The 17637-nt window shown below is 32.7% G+C and overlaps 1 protein-coding gene and 1 non-coding gene across 2 annotated transcripts; both read right to left on the minus strand.

Moving 5' to 3' along the window:
* Positions 1–818: 818 nt before the first annotated feature.
* LOC107905337 (UDP-glucose 4-epimerase GEPI48) lies at positions 819–4523 on the minus strand. Its single transcript, XM_041087642.1, is given in 9 exon segments — positions 819–1185; positions 1285–1376; positions 1456–1538; positions 1622–1700; positions 1777–2004; positions 2087–2216; positions 2333–2467; positions 2553–2602; positions 3732–4523. Coding segments are annotated over 9 exon segments (1074 nt in total). The 5' UTR covers positions 3915–4523; the 3' UTR covers positions 819–1091.
* Positions 4524–9801: 5278 nt separating this feature from the next.
* On the minus strand, positions 9802–9874 carry TRNAA-CGC (transfer RNA alanine (anticodon CGC)). The gene has a single exon. It is a non-coding gene; the product is annotated as a tRNA-Ala (tRNA).
* Between the last annotated feature and the right edge of the window lie 7763 nt (positions 9875–17637).

Genomic DNA, 17637 nt, shown 5'->3' on the forward strand with positions numbered 1-17637 from the left:
TGTATTTTTTTATCCTAATTCAAGGTGATGGGGAGGGAGGGGGGACGGTGGGGGAAGGGTTTTTTAATTTTTATTTGATATTAATATAAAATTCAAATTCAAATTCAAATTTATTATTATTTTTTAAGATATTTATGTATTTTTGAAAATTTTAGAATTAAGGTCAAATTGATATCATTCGTAAATTTTGAAGTTAAGTTTTTAAAATTATGATTAAGTCGAGATAATTTGTAAAAGTTAAGGTTAAATGTGTTATTATTCCAATTTTTCAACAGCCATGTCACCCTCTTGTTAGTGCAATTAATGTAAATGGACCAAAAAATACAATCTCGATTAGTTGGTTGACCAATTTAATAAAAAATCATAGTTGAGTGATAAAACAAAAGAAACAAATTCATAGTTGGTTGACGAATTTTAAAAAATCAATGTTAGAGATTAGAGAAAAAATTATTTAAATTATGATTAGCAGATTCATGATGTTCAAAGTTGTTTAATGCAAAAAAAAAACCTATAGAGGAGAAGAGGAAAGAGAGTCTTCGATTGATGTAGGCGGTGCAAATGGAGAAAGTCATACAACAACGATTCGATTTTCCCTTTTTTTTGTCCCAAGTAATTAAGTAGCTAACGAAAATATGATATGACTACTTTTTAAATTATCATAATAACAAAAATTAGAATCATTTAAAATATGTTTTTTTTTCACGTATAACGTATTCATTCATGTAGTTATTAAATTTATTAAAAATATATAAATTTATGCTTTGTACATTATTAAAAAAATTAGATGCCAATTAAATACTTTTAGATAATTTCGGTTATATATTAACCTAAAATATAATATGTAAAAATTAAAAACCAAACTGAATGTTTACATTGTATACAAACAGGGTACTAATATAAGAGTAAAATGCAAAATTTAATTCTATAAAAAATGACAAAAGAGAGTGTTTCCAAATTAATTATTGGAATCAATATTGACTTTAACAAGGTTAAAAAACACCTGTGAATAGTAAAAAGAATTAGGAAAAAAATTAAGCTAAAAAAATGGGATAAAAAGAATGATGTGGGTATGAAAAAATTATGTAGGTATCCTATTTTTTTGACTCAAGAGATCCATATCCAAATGGGTTCTTACTGGCCCAGTTCCATTGATCCTTGCACATCTCTTCAATGCCATACTTTGCTCTGTGAATACATCCAAAGTTCAACAATATGAGTGGTCTTTGACAACAGGATGTATGCAAGCAGATACTGAAGCTACAATAATATATGTAAAGCTCTTACTTCCATTTCAATTCAGTCTCGGCCTTTTTTATTGAAGCATAAACGACTTCGGCATCGCCGGGTCGACGTCCGGCTATTTGAAGAGGGATTTTCTGATAAATACCATGAATAACAAAAAGTACAAGTCAATATATGAAAATGATAAAGAAAACTACACAAGGAATCATTTACCTTCCCGGATGCCTTTTCAAATGCAGTAACCATTTCTAAAACTGATGTTCCCTTTCCTGTTCCCAAGTTGTATACCTCACAACCTGTGATTGAATAGGTAATGAGGACCAATTCTACTGAATTTTGAACTTCAATATGTATACTATGTTATATAATACAGATATACCTATTTTAGGATCAGATAGTTTTTTTAATGCAGCAATGTGGCCATCTGCTAAATCAACAACATGGATGTAATCACGAACCTGAAAAGACACAAGGAATATGAATGAAACAAGATTCATTGGAACCTAAGAAGGTGTCATACAGAAAAAATCTTACCCCGGTACCATCCTTGGTTGAATAATCCTTTCCAAACACTGTCAATGCTTGCCGCCTACCAACAGCAACTTGTTGTACAAAGGGCATGAGATTGTTTGGAGTACCCCGGGGATCCTCACCTATGTGGCCACTGGGATGAGCACCAACCGGATTAAAATATCTTAGTAGTATGATCTTCCACTGAGAATCAGAATTCCGGAGATCGCGGCAAATCTCTTCAATGAAAAGCTGAACCACCATGTCAGGTATGATTAGATGACACTATTCCTTGAGCTGCTAAATAGTATGCACTTAAATGCTCATTGCATACCTTGGTTCGTCCGTATGGATTCACTGCAGACAGGGGGAACTCTTCTGTACAAGGAACCTTCTTTGGCCAGCCATAAACAGTAGCAGATGATGAAAAGACAAGCTGCAATGTATCATATTAGATCGATCAACTTGTAAAACTCAAGAAGCCAAAACAATCCATAAACTGAATCTTGGTTCAATCTCTGGTGCTAAAGATGCCAAAAGGGAAAAAAGAGAGCAAAACAAGGAAGGGAAAGAAATGTACATTTTACATCCATGTGCAGCCATGACTTCCAACAGGGTAATTGTCCCAACGATATTGTTGTCATGATAGAGCAATGGTTTACTTACACTTTCACCAACTGCCTTTAGTCCAGCAAAATGAATCACAGCATCAAATCTGATAATGTAATAACCTTTGAAATTTGAGCAAGTAGACAAGGCACAATAAAAAACCAACATATAATATAAATTCCTGACAGTACTTTGTCTGAGCAAATACTTTTTGAATGGCTGCTCTATCACGAAGGTCCACCTGCAGTTCAAACCAGTGGTCCAAATATTACTTAATACATCAATCACTTCATGATTCTTGTTAAATTTGGGACAACAATACAGCAGCACATGATGGATTTGATTTATGCAGACAAATCCCAATGTGTATTAATTGAAGCAAAAACATAATAATAAAGACCCTTCAACAGCTTTCCAGATGCTAACAATTAATTACCAGAGAAATAATTATGTTTAAAGCTTTTAAATATCATCAAGAAAAACAATCAATAGATCTAATCATTTCCCAATCAAAAGAGTCCTTCCATATATAATATATTTAAAAAAAGGTAAAATACAGATCAAAAGACATAGGAAAAAACACTTTTTGGGTACCGACAATAAAATAATACTATTGAAACAAAAAACAAAACCAAAAGGACTATATTATTATATTTTTATATTTAAGGAATATTTGTGAAATTTTTTAATTTAGTAAGTAAAAATAAAAATTCGCCGAGTCTCTTTTAAACTTTTAAGTATTACTATTTAATATATTGATTGACTCTTAACTTGATTGACATGGACATTATTTGCGTCGAATGTAGATTTAAATGTGTACTTAATTCTAAACATGTCACCGAAATTAGTCTACTATTTGCAATTATTTCAACAATTTTTTTTTTTGGTGTGTGTAAAAAGAATTAAACATCATATCACCGAAATTTTACAACGCAACACGTTGCCGGCTATAGCAAATTCGATTAATCAAATTTAAACTAATTAGACTCCAAATTAACAATGAATACACAAAGATTAAATGAGATTTCTTTGTCTGGCAAACCAACTAAGCAATCTAGCCAGCGGCGGAGCGACCAGGGGCATGGCCCCTAAAACTGTAAATTTTCAATTGAGGTGTTCTATAATTTATAAAAATTTAAATTAATAATGGTGAAATTACATTTCGACCCTTCAAAAATGATAAAAATTTAATTTAACATTTTAAAAATTATAAAAATAATGAATATAAAAACATATAATTTAATTCCCAGAATTTTCTGCCTGCGCTACTAAATCTAGCATTAACATAGTTACAAAACTACACCTCTTCAAAATTTTTTTATTTAAATGAAAACAAAACGTAAATAGGTGAATTCAATCGTTCAACGAACCTGATAAAAGGAAAGGTTCCTGCCGAATTCACCGGCGAGTTCTTTGACTCTCTTGAGAGCAACATCCGAGGAATTGTCGAGATTATCAACAACCACTGTTTTGTAACCGCTTAACAACAACTGCAACACCGTGTGGCTCCCGATATAACCGGCTCCGCCGGTCACCAAAATAGTCTTCGACATATTCGATCCAATCAAAACCAAAAAAAAGGAAAGAAGAAGAAACTGAGAGAAGAGGCGCACCTAACAGAAGGCTAATAATAATTCTTTGAAATTAAAAGGGTTTAATCTTATTAAAGAGTGAAGAGAATTAAAACGAAAAAAATAGAAGAAAAAAGAAAAGAAAGAGAGATTCTGCGAACGCTTCCGTTTCAAGAAGATGGGAAAAAGAGAGTGAATGAGAAGAATGGCCACGTGGAGTGAACAGGGCGGAAATATAAAGGCCGGGGAGGCTCCTTATGACGTGGGGATTTTGGGTGGGATGGGTTTTTGGAGTAAACTATTCTTCTTCTTCTTCTGCTGCTGCTGCTGCTGCTGCTGCTGCTCTTACATTTATCGCTGCTAAAATGTAAACCTTTATTGTGTAAGGTGTGAGGGAAGGAGGTAAGCTAAATAAAAGGGCAGAGGAATGGACAAGTAATAGAATAGAAGGTGAAGAAATTCACAGCTCATATTTGGTATGCTTCATTTTGTCTTTATAGTTACAGCCTCCTTGATCCCCCATTATTCTTAGAGTAAAGAATCTGACAGCCATCGATAAGGACTGGGGGCGGTCCATTTTCATGCCTATTAATTTAATATCTCCGTATTTTAGTTTTTTCTTGGGTAAATTACGTCTGAGGTTACTAAATTATTAGTATATTTACGTTTTGATTATTTAATTTCAAAAAGTTACAAAATGGTTATTGAACTATTCGAAAACTAGCGAGCTCCAAGTAATAATTCAACGATTGGTATGACGGGTCAGTACTCATCAACGAGTAGAATAATATACCTTAGATCCTAAGTATATATATCACTATCAACCTCAGAGATCGGAGAAAAAACCTGTTTGAATTTAGGTTCGCGGATTTATGATGTTCAAAGTTGTTTCATTAAACAAAGCGAACTAAAGAAGAGAAAGGAAATGAGAAAGTTCAATTGGTGTAGATAGTGCAAACAGTGAAGGCCATACATTAATAATTTTAACAGTCTAGTAACTTAAATGAAAGCTTTCGAATAGTTCAATGACCATTTTGTAATTTTTTAAAGTTAAGTAAGCAAAATATAAACTTATTAATAATTAAGTGATCTTGGGTGCAATTAACCATTTTTTTTAAAGAAGGAAAAGAAATTATGATTCTCAAATGTGTTATAAACTCACTTTTAGTTGTACCGACGGGAAAGTGCAAAACCTGTGAAATAAATAAATAAAATAAAAAAGAGCTCCACATGGTTTTAGAAAAACAATGAATATTTGATTGAAATAAAAAAAATAAAACATTAAAAATAATTTTAAAATTAAAAAGTTGAAGCTATGAATTTTTAATTTTTAATTTAATTAATGAATTGAAATTGGTAAAAGAATAGAGAATTTTAAACAATGAAAACCTGTGGTTTTTTTAGGATAAAAAAATTAAATTATTATTATTTATTTGCACTAAAAATATTTTGTAAAATTAAAAAAAATTAAATTAAATTGATGATATCTAATTCAATATTTATTTATACATCTAATTATTGTTCAATAAAATTGAGTAATTAATTTTTTAAAAATATATATCGTGAGCTTTTATTAACCAACATCAATAATTTGTATATAATCATATTTATGAATACAATCGAATTAATTAGTGTCAAGCAGATTGAGTTTTAATTCAATTGGCATGGGCATTGTTGGTAATACAGGAGGAAGTGAGTTTGAGTACGGTGAAGCGCATTATCCTCCTATTTATGAGTTGGGGAGGGACTATAAGTAGTTCTAAATATTGTGTAAAAAAGAACTAATATAATCAAAACATATAATAAGATTATTCAAAAAAAAGAACACGTGTCAAACAAAATCTTAATAATCAAATAAAAAAATAAAAAAATCCCAAACCACCATATTATAGAAATATAAATTTTGAGCATCAAGAATCTCATGTCACATCACATGATATAAAATTTATAATACCACCAAAAATGAATGATTTAATGGATGACAAAAAGAAGGTTCATTGGACCTTTTAAACTCAAATTTGGCATTCTTATTCTGAGGAGTTTTTTACCAAATTATTATAAAAAAATAAAAACATATCAAAATATTATGTATATTTTATTTACCAAAATATAAAAAAAAAAAGACTGATGGAGGGAAAGAGAATGGCGGCACCAATGGTGCCATTCTCATTGGCACCACTAAAGTTTAAATGTGACTAATTGTCTTCTAAGCCCTTTTTATTTATTATTTTCTTTTTATTCCCTTTCAACTCACTTTTTTATTTAATAAACAAGCCCTCAACCTATTTTTGTAGTTAAATAAGCTCTAAATCTATGATTTTTACTCATAAAAGCCCTTTATTTTATTATTAAAGTAAATATATTTTATGTTTATGTGAATTTGATGAGAATAATTTATTAAATAAAAAAATTTACTAAATTTGATGAGAATAGTTTATAATTATAATTTATTTTTTCTATTTGGGTTACATTTATGGGTGATCGGTTTTATTATTACTTTTGGTTTTTCAATAAAGTATGCCTGGTATTTCTATTAATTTTTTTAATTAAATCTAATATTAGTTAAGTGATAATTAAGATACTTAGAATTCTAATTAAGTAATAATTAACTCTACTTTACTTTAATAAAAGTAGCATTCAAATTTTTTAACTAATAACAATAAATTATAATTATAATTATCACAATTTTTTTTGTCTTTTTTCCTATATTTTATGCTTAGAGTTCTATTTAAATAACAATTCTATTTTAAAATTAGCACAATATTTTTAATAATAATTTCAGTTTAAATTATAATTATTTTGAAATATATAATTCTCACAACTTCTATTAAATTATAATTATTTTTAAATTTATAAAGATATTTATATATAAAAAAATATTATTATTTAATTAAAAAACTTGAATTCTTATTATTTTAAATTCATCCAATTATATTCAATGATTTTATAGATTTATAGTTTTATTAATTAATAATATATTATGTTTTTTTAAGTAGAGCCTTTATAATATATGACCAAATTAATTAATTTGACATTAATATATTATTATTTTAATTAATCTTACTTTTTATTATTATATAATAATATTAATAATTTATTATTCTAATGTAGTTTAGTAATATAATTAACAATAAAGGATATTTTTGTCAGCTCAAAAGTTTTTTCAAGACTCGTGCTTTTATATATATTATAGATAGATATTTTTATGATTTTTATCGGAGATATGAAATTAAATCACAACCTGTCATATTTCGTCATCTAATTGGTTCGTTAATTGATTTTAATGGTTAATGTAACGAAATGTGAAAATTATTAATGCAAGAGCTTAGTTAATTTTCAGGTTAATGATAATGGCTCAACTGGGTTCAAATTAAGTCAATGGGCTTAGTAACTTTTTTTTGGTTTTTTCTTAAGGGACTATTATAGCTATAAGCCTTTGATAAACATAATTTTTTTTTATTTAATAAATTATTCTCATCAAATTCACATAAACATAAAATATATTTACTTTAATAATAAAATAAAGGGCTTTTATGAGTAAAAATCATAGATTAAGAGCTTATTTAACTACAAAAATAGGTTGAGGGCTTGTTTATTAAATAAAAAATGAGTTGAAGGGGAATAAAAAGAAAAAAAATAAATAAGGAGGGCTTAGAATGCAATTAGCTACATTTCAACTTTAGTGGTGCCAATGAGAATGGCACATTGGTGCCGCCATTCTCTTCCCCTCCACCAGCCTCTTTTTTTTTTGTATATTTTTTTATTTTTTATAATAATTTAGTAAAAAACCCCTATTTTGAGCCAATGAAAATTTTAAAAATTGAAATAGGAAGCTTGTAAAATTAATTAATTTGGATATTAAGTATTTGTTTTTATTCAAAAATTGGTTGATGATTTTATTTTGAAAAAATTAGAATTTTTTTTTCTTTAGTGAAAAAAATTCCAATTTTTTTTTTAAATTAAATGGTCGATCAATTTCTTTTAATAAAAAAAACAAATATCTAATACATAAATAATTAAATATTTTAATACACTTTTCAAATAATGCTTTAGTTAAAATTAAATGTTTTAGATTTATTATGTCTTGAGGTCAAATCTCATTATAATTTAGTTTTTATTGATTTTATATAAAATATAAAAAAATTATGATAATAATTAACTTAACCTATTTTGTATATAAAAGGATATTTTAATGATTTTTAGTTGAATTGGTGCCCAATTAACTCATTACACCAATTTAGTCAGAGGCCTAAAAAAATTATGTAATAAATATATTCGTTAAAAGTTTATATAAAAACCAAATAATCCTATGTTTGAATCTATATAAAAACCAAATAAACCTATGTTTGATTCGATATAAAATCAAACCAAAATAATTGAATTGATGCCTAGTTGATTATATATACTCATAATAATATAACTTACATTAAGGGTGAGTAAAATCCGATTCGATTCGAAAAATTTGATAAAAATTTTAATTTTTGAATTAAATAGTTCGAGATATTCGAATCAACTCGAATAAAAAATCAAAATTTTCTGTTTAACTCGAATATGAATTACACAATTCGAGTTATCTAAAAATATGAATAAGAAAAGGCAAATTTACGTCGTTCTGATAAATATTTACCTATTAAGTTAAAAGACAAAACCATTATATTGTTTATATATATAGTTAAATAATATTGTACTTCGTCTACTAGTTAAATAATCGGTCCATGTAAACACAACATTGAGTATAAATAATAGGATTTGTTAACTCAATTCAAAGCTTTTTGACTCGATTCGGAAAAATTTAAATTGAGTTCAGTTGCTAAAATAGGATTTATCAACTTGACTAACTTGAAAATTTTCCTCGACTCGATCGATTGCTCAATTCTAGACTATAGATACACAAATATATTAAAATCTATAAATATAAAATATTCACGTATGAAAATTAAAATATAAAAAGAGAAATTATAGTAGCAACCTGTAATCCCTTTATAGGCAATGATTAGGGAAGTAAGGTGGTATGTTGTCCATGTTTTTGTTGCCACCCATGTTTCCCGCATCTTTATCCAGCTGTGTAGTTATTGAAATGTTTCAAATGGTATTGAACTATTGTTTAAATTTTTCAAAGTTGATGCCCCAATTTTTGACCAATCCAGCCAGGACAAGAATGTTATGCACAGCCTAACTAACTACATGTGTCGCCCATTGGTTAGCCATAGAAACTGAGTTCTTCAGGGCACTGAAAACGGAAAAAATTTGGAAAATATTGTTCACATTTGGCCAGAAATGCAAATAAAATATTTCAGGCTTCCTCAGCAGAAAAGCTTGTCCTGTTTAGAAGCTCAAGTTGGGGTTGGCTGAGCAACACCAGCAGCAATGGACAATGGTGCAGAAAAGCTTGTTGTTTTTACAAGCTCAAGTTAAGTTGGGCCGGGTTGGCTGAGCAACACCAGCAGCAATGGAGAATGGTGCGGAAAAGCTTGTTCTTTTTCCAAGCTCAAGTTGGAGTCGCGTGAGCAACACCAGCAGCAATGGACAATGGTACAAATGGGTGCATGTTACATTACAACTTTCTCAAAAAAGACCCAGAATCAGAATGATTAAAAAAAGGAACATATTTTTTTACGGGTATTGAAAACCTGGTCCATACATAGTCCATATACCTCCTAACTGGAAGAAACTCCAACTCTGGCATATTTATCGATCATTCTAAGAGTATCAGATACCCTTAACGATGGTTGCCAAGGCAAAGCTCTAACGGGAGAGACAAAAGGAAGAGGCGTTGTTGTATACAAAATTTTGGGTGAAAGTTTTCTGTTTGGAGGAGAAGCGAGACAACAAAGATGAAGAAATGCTAATTGAAAATACAGTGAGGGCATGGAGGTGCGGGGAATCGAACCCCGTGCCTCTCGCATGCGAAGCGAGCGCTCTACCATATGAGCTACACCCCCTCATTGTCTGATTTGAAAGCTACGTAATTTTTTAATATAATCATTATGGGTAAGTTGCCACAAATCTTATGTAGTGCTTTACATTAGAGTTGGCAAAACAAGCACGAGCATGAAAGCTCACCCGTGTCGATCCAACCTATAACGATTCAATTTTAAGAAAGCTCAAGTTCGTAAGAGATCTGAGTCTGAGAAAGCCCAAGTTTAAGAAAACTCGAGCCCATAACAGGTTCAAGTTCGAGATTAATTTGGCCTGAGCCCGATATAAATTCAACTCAAAGTCCAAGAAAGCCCGACTTTATGACTGAACAACCATAATAGACATTAATAATTAATATAATTTTATCATATTACTTAAAATAAAAATAAAATAAAAATAAAGGATAACTTTTTTTTTGAAAATGTATTCATACATATTGCATATTTATATTAAAATTTTATTAATAGAAAAAAGTAAATAATAATTTTTTATATTAAATTATAAAGTGAAATAAAAATTGAAAAACATTGATTTAATATAATATTTTTTTAATAATCTCATTTTAAATTCTGATCATATCTGCTTTTTTTGACACAATGCATATAACTACCCGTAGCCCCTCCCCATCTCATAAATAGGAGGATAATGTGCTTTAGCATATTCGAATCCACATCCTCCTACATTAGCAACAATGTTCATGCCAATCAAGTTAAGACTCAATCGAATTGAGTGAAATTGTTTGAGTTAAATTAAAAAATTAAACATGTCAAATTAAAATATTGTTACAATATAAATAATTCTATGTTAGAGAACATAAATTTGAAACCACATATATTTGAAAACTTAAAAAAAAAACTTTAATATGATAAACATGAATCATTAATTAACTTATTTAGGTGGTCAAAATTATTATTTTAGAAAATTTTTAAAATTTTAACTTTCTTTATATATTCTTTGGAATTTTTTTAAAAATTTTTATATATTTTTTAAAAGTATGAATTTTGAAATTTTTATAAATATTTTGAAATTTAAAAATTATTTTGATTTTTAATTTGTAATTTTTGTTGAGAGAAAGACAAATTTATTCATTTTCAAAATTGACAGCAATCAAAAGGGTAATTACACCAATTTGTTACTCAAATTATTTATTCAAGCTGATTCGAAAAAATTGAATAACTCAATTCCATTAACTCGAAAATTAATTTTTTTTTCTGATTTTTTCAAATTAAATTTTGATCGCCCCTACGTGGTGCAATGTTAATTAGTCATCTGCGTATTTGGCAGCTAGAAAAGATACTTATCCTCTACAAACACCATTAAGGTATTAACACTTCTCCCAGTGCTCTAAGAACCAATATACAGCTGGTTTGCCACAATTTTCACATAAAAGCTTGAAAGTAAGTTTATGTCCACTAGCAAGTTCCAGAAAACAAGAAACCGAGCTTGCATCTGCGTAGGTAGGCAGAGTTTTTGTCAAACAGCTTGTCCTATCCTTCAGTTGCCAAACCGGCTTCTTCCCCAAGGCATTCTTTGTTGACCACCACCGTTGCGTTGAAAAGCGTTGGTCTGACGTAACAATGCCCTATTCCGCTGCTCCTTCATATTGGCAAACAGTGAGTCCAGTGTTTGAGGTCTATGCTTTCTAACTACATTTCCTTGCTACTCCTGCTGTTGCTGTAAAGATAAACAAATTTCTCACTTGGCAGTCGGCATCAATTCAGTATGACTACTATAACTGTTGTTCCAATAGGGTCGGAAGCGTGTAAATTATTGTACTAAAAAATCACACAAAGTTCAATTCCCAGGGAAGAGAGGTGGATCACATGGATCTCTTAAATACCAAGTCTTTCCTTAGACAGAATATCCCTTCTATAGTAATTTAATAGCACAATTAAATACTACTATTATACCCTCAAATATTGAAAGAAAAATAGGACAAGAAAGAACACAAGAGTTTTAACGAGGTTCGGTAAATTATACCTACGTCCTCGGGCACTAACACCAGATGATAACTTTACTATCTCCAAAGTATTACAAACAAATAGAATTCCTTAAGAATTCTCAAATGGGAGAAGAGAGAAAACTAAGGGAGAAAGATTGGTTGGGATGATTGAAATGAGAAATGAGAAGGCCTATTTATAGTTGAGGTTCAAGGACCAAACAATAAATAGCCCATTATCTCAAGGACCAAAAAAAAATTATCCCATGCCACTTTTTCAAAGTCAACTTTAGGGTGCTAAACTTGCACCACTTTGTATTGTTTGCCATTAATGTTGTCTCCCATTAATGTTAACAATCTCCACCTTGAAGATTTGATTAGGATAATCACATCTTCACACACTTCCTTCAACTCCCCAAATTCGATAAAGTTATCTTTTGTAGTGCCTACAAATGCACTCTCGAGCGCCATACACCTGAAGGTGCTCAAATTCTCAGGATGTTAATCAAGTTCAAACAATGATTAAACTTGATTGTTGTTACCACCTTGGTCATCATATCTGCGGGATTATCTGCTGTCGGAATCTTCTGAAGTAGAATTTTTCCTTTTTCAAAGACTTCCCGCACAAAGTGATATCTTACGTCGATATGCTTGGTTCTTGAATGATAGACTTGATTTTTCGCTAAATGAATAGCGCTCTGACTGTCACAATATAAACTTATGTGACTTTGAACAACTCCTAAGTCTTTCAACAATCCATTAAGCCAAATAGCCTCCTTAACAGCTTCTGTAACTGCCATATATTCTGCCTCTGTAGTAGACACAGCTACTGTAGACTGTAAGGTAGACTTCGAACTTACTGGGGCTTTCGCAAGAGTAAACAGATACCCCGTAGTTGAACGAAGTTTATCTAAATCACCAGCAAAGTCGGAATCAACATATCCAACTACAAACTGACCAAGTGCTTCATCCTGTTCAAAAATTAAACCAACATCTACGGTTTTTCGAAGATACCGTAGAATCCATTTCACAGCTTGCCAATGTCCTTTTCCAGGATCATGCATATACTTGCTCACAACTCCAACAGCTTGTGAAATGTCAGGCCTCGTACACACCATCGCATACATCAAACTCCCAACTGCATTAGCATATGGGACTTTCGCCATATATTCTCTTTCATCTTCAGTCTTCGGAGATAATTGAGCACTAAGTTTCAAATGAGAAGTAAGTGGGGTACTTACATATTTTGTGTTTTCATTCACACCAAAACATTGTAATACCTTTTTCAGATATTGCTTCTGATTTAAACAGAGCTTGCCTCTCGGTCTATCTCTACTTATCTCCATGCCGAGAATCTTCTTGGCCTCACCTAGATCTTTCATCTCGAACTCTTGATTCAACTGAGCCTTCAGCTTATCTATCTCATTTTGGCTCTTCGAAGCGATTAACATATCATCAACATACAAGAGTAGATAAATGAAAGATCCGTCATGCAGCTTCTGCAAATATACACAATTGTCATATTTGCTTCTTGTGTACTTCTGCCTTCTCATAAAGCTATCAAATCGCTTGTACCACTGCCTCGGGGATTGCTTCAATCCATATAGCGATTTGTTAAGCTTACAAACCCAATTTCTACCACCAGCATCTGTGTATCCTTCTGGCTGAGTCATATAGATCTCCTCTTCTAACTCAGCATGCAAGAAAGCCGTCTTAACATCAAGTTGAGCTAGCTCCAAATTTAACTGTGCTACCAAGGCCAACAAAATTCTAATGGAGGAATGCTTCACAACAGGGGAAAATACATCATTGTAGTCAATTCCCTCCTTCTGAGCGTAGCCTTTAGCTACCAATCTTGCCTTGTAGCGAATATCCTTCTTGCTAGGAGATCCATCTTTCTTTGTGAATACCTACTTGCATCCGATTGCCCTTTTACCTTTCGGTAATTGCGCCAACTCCCAAGTATTGTTCTTCCGGAGAGACTGCATTTCTTCATCCATGGCGCTTTTCCATTTATCACTTTCTAAGCTTTGCATTGCTTCTTGATAAGTGATAGGAATATCATCAACAACGGGAAGGGCGTAGGCCACCATATCAGTAAATCGAGCAGGTTTGCGAATTTCTCTCCGTGGCCTTGCAACTGCAACTGGTTCTGGTGTACTTAGTGGTTCTTGGGTCAGAACCTCTTCAACCTCTAATTCCTCCATTGTGGCTGGAGAATTAGACTTATTAACTGGGCAAATCCCCATCTGCTCAAACTCCACCTGTTTTGGAGTACACTCCACCTGCTGTGGAGTATTACTCGTCTGAATATCTTTATCTGCTACATTTTTCAATGTGGCAGATTCATCAAAGGTAACATCTCTGCTACAGATCATTTTCTTTGTGCTTAAGCATCAAAGACGAAATCCCTTCACTCCAGAAGTGATTCCCATAAAGAGAGCTTTCTTTGCCCTCGGATCTAACTTTGACTCCTTCACATGGTAATATGCAGTGGTTCCAAACACATGTAAGGAATCATAATCTGTAGCCGGTTTTCCAGACCATACCTCCATATGAGTTTTTCTTTCTAATGCAGATGATGGCAAACGATTAACAAGATGGCTAGCGTATGTCACAGCCTCAGCCCAAAATTGCTTGCCCAACCCAGCATTGGACAACATACATCGAACTTTCTCCAGTAATGTTCGATTCATACGCTCTGCCACTCCATTCTGTTGTGGTGTATCCCTAACTGTGAAGTGTCGAACAATACCATACTCTTGGCACACATCGAAGAACGGATCACTTTTATATTCCCCTCCATTGTCCGTCCTAAGCCGCTTGATTTTCTTGCCAGTCTGGTTTTCGATCATAGTTTTCGATCATAGTTTTCCATTTAAGAAAAACTCCAAGCACTTCATCTTTAGTTTTCATGGTATACACCCAAACTCTTCTGGAAAAGTCATCAACAAAAGTAACAAAGTAGTGTTTTCCTCCCAACGAAGGTGTTTTGGAAGGCCCCCACACATCTGAGTGAATATATTCCAAAATACCTTTTGTATTATGGATAGCAGTGCCGAATTTCACTCTCTTTTGCTTTCCCAGAACACAGTGCTCACAAAATTTTAATTTGCAAGCCTTTGCACCTTTCAACAATCCTTGCTTTGCCAGAATTTGCAAGGATTTTTCGCTGGCATGTCCCAACTTCATATGCCACAACTGCATTGAGTCCAAGTCTTTGTTACCGGAAGCTGCAGCGACTGCTCCAATAACTGTACTACCTTGGTAGTAATACAAGTTATTTTTCCTGATGCCCTTCAATATCACAAGTGCGCCAGATGTCACTTTCAAAACCCCATCTCTCATAGTAACAACTGAACCATTGGATTCCAAGGCTCCCAATGAGATGAGATTTTTCTTCAAACTGGGCACGTACCGAACATCAGTCAGAACTCTGGTTGATCCATCTTTATTCTTTAATTGGATTGAACCTATCCCAACAGTTTTACAGGCATTGTCATTGCCCATATAAACAACTCCTCCATTTAGTTCTACTAAATCAGAGAACCACTCCCGGTTAGGGGACATATGATAGGTACAACCCGAATCCAATATCCACTCATCTGAATGGAACGACGATGATGATGCAACCAGTGATAGTTCAGAGTCACTAGTATCATGCTTAGCAACACAAGCATCTACAACAGTTTTTCCCTTATTCTTCAGCTTTGGACAATTTTTCTTCCAGTGGCCTTTCTCATGACAAAAAGCACATTCATCTTTCCCGAGTCTGGACTTTGACTTTGATCTCCCCTTTTGAGTTTTCTTCTGAGTGTATGAACGACCTCGGACTACTAAAGCTTCTGTATCTCTGATTGAGTTTTTCTGTTTGTCATTCTTTCTCTGTTCATAACTGTATAAGGCCGCACAGACTTCGTTCAGAGATATATCACTCCTGCCATGAAGTAGAGTAGTTTCTAGGAACTCAAACTCCTCAGGAAGTGACCCCAACAGCATCAAAGCCAAATCTTCATCTTTGAATGTCTCATCCATATTCAGCAAATCAGTGACTAACTGATTAAATTTGGTGATGTGATCATTCATTGTGGTACTTGGGACGTATGTGAAGCGAAACAGTCTTTTCTTCAAGTGGAGCTTATTTTGACTGTTTTTCTTCAAAAAATTTTCTTCAAGTGCCACCCACAACTTATTTGCAGAAGTCTCCTTTGAAAAAGCATACCTCTGCTCTCGAGAAAGGCATGATCGAATTGTGCCACATGCCAACCGATTGATCGCCTTTCAATCTTTCTCCTGTACATCATCTGGTTTCTTTTCATCAATGGCAATGTCTAGACCCTGCTGAAAAAGGGCATCTAGAACCTCACTTTGCCACATACCAAAATGGCCCGTGCCATCAAAGATCTCCACGGCCAATCTTGCATTTGCAATTGTCGGTCTTGTCCACATGGACGATGTTGAAGCTCCTACACCGACCGTTTTCTCCATAATCTTTCAATATACCTAAGGAAATCTTTTCTGATGTGGAAGATCAGTTCAAACTGCAACCACGGAGCATACTACGATTAACCTTCGGCTCTGATACCACTTGTTGTTCCAATAGGGTCGGAAGCGTGTAAATTATTGTACTAAAAAATCACACAAAGTTCCATTCCCAGGGAAGAGAGGTGGATCACATGGATCTCTTAAATACCAAGTCTTTCCTTAGACAGAATATCCCTTCTATAGTAATTTAATAGCACAATTAAATACTACTATTATACCCTCAAATATTGAAAGAAAAATAGGACAAGAAAGAACACAAGAGTTTTAACGAGGTTCGGTAAATTATACCTACGTCCTCGGGCACTAACACCAGATGATAACTTTACTATCTCCAAAGTATTACAAACAAATAGAATTCCTTAAGAATTCTCAAATGGGAGAAGAGAGAAAACTAAGGGAGAAAGATTGGTTGGGATGATTGAAATGAGAAATGAGAAGGCCTATTTATAGTTGAGGTTCAAGGACCAAACAATAAATAGCCCATTATCTCAAGGACCAAAAAAAAAATTATCCCATGCCACTTTTTCAAAGTCAACTTTAGGGTGCTAAACTTGCACCACTTTGTATTTTTGCCATTAATGTTGTCTCCCATTAATGTTAACAATAACATCATGTTTAGACATTAGACTACCTTTGGATAGGTGGTGCTCCAATCCTGCACGCAGAGATGAAAACCATAATTGGATGGATGGTTGAAACCGTATAAAACGATTAGAGAGTTCAAGTCCAACAATAGCTTTAACCCAACAAGCCTAGCAACCAGCAGCAAATCTTACCATCAAATGCAGACTATATCAGTTTCCAATAAATGCAAAGATAATACAAACTTCAACAACATAATCATGACTCTAAACCCCAATCTGTAAATGCTTTTCTACCACAAAAAACCAGAGAGAAAGCCCTCAAATGCAGTAGCAAAAATGAGGAAAACTGTAAGGGTAAATGCTCCAGACTGTCAAAGAAGCAGCAAACTTCCATTTGAGTAACTTCCCCAAGTCCCATCTTCTGAATAAAGTCAACATATACCAAAGATGACACAAAAGGTAGCATTAAGATGTCAAATTTACTCTGAAGAACAAGATAGAACCAACTTAGTCTTTCAATACTCCCAAACCCAATATTCTTCCTCTTCCTTATTTCTAGCTCAGAGATTTCAATATGGCACCAGGATGTTTAATTGGATCTTCCTTAAAGTAAATTGGGTGTTGTTTATAAACAAGTTGACCGTACACCGGTGGAAGCATTCCCAGCTTCTTCAACTGTTCAAGAAGATGAAGATCAGCTGGGAATGATTCCACCGGT

This window comes from Gossypium hirsutum, chromosome D01 (assembly GCF_007990345.1).
Source record: "Gossypium hirsutum isolate 1008001.06 chromosome D01, Gossypium_hirsutum_v2.1, whole genome shotgun sequence".
In the NCBI taxonomy this organism is placed as follows: domain Eukaryota; kingdom Viridiplantae; phylum Streptophyta; class Magnoliopsida; order Malvales; family Malvaceae; genus Gossypium; species Gossypium hirsutum.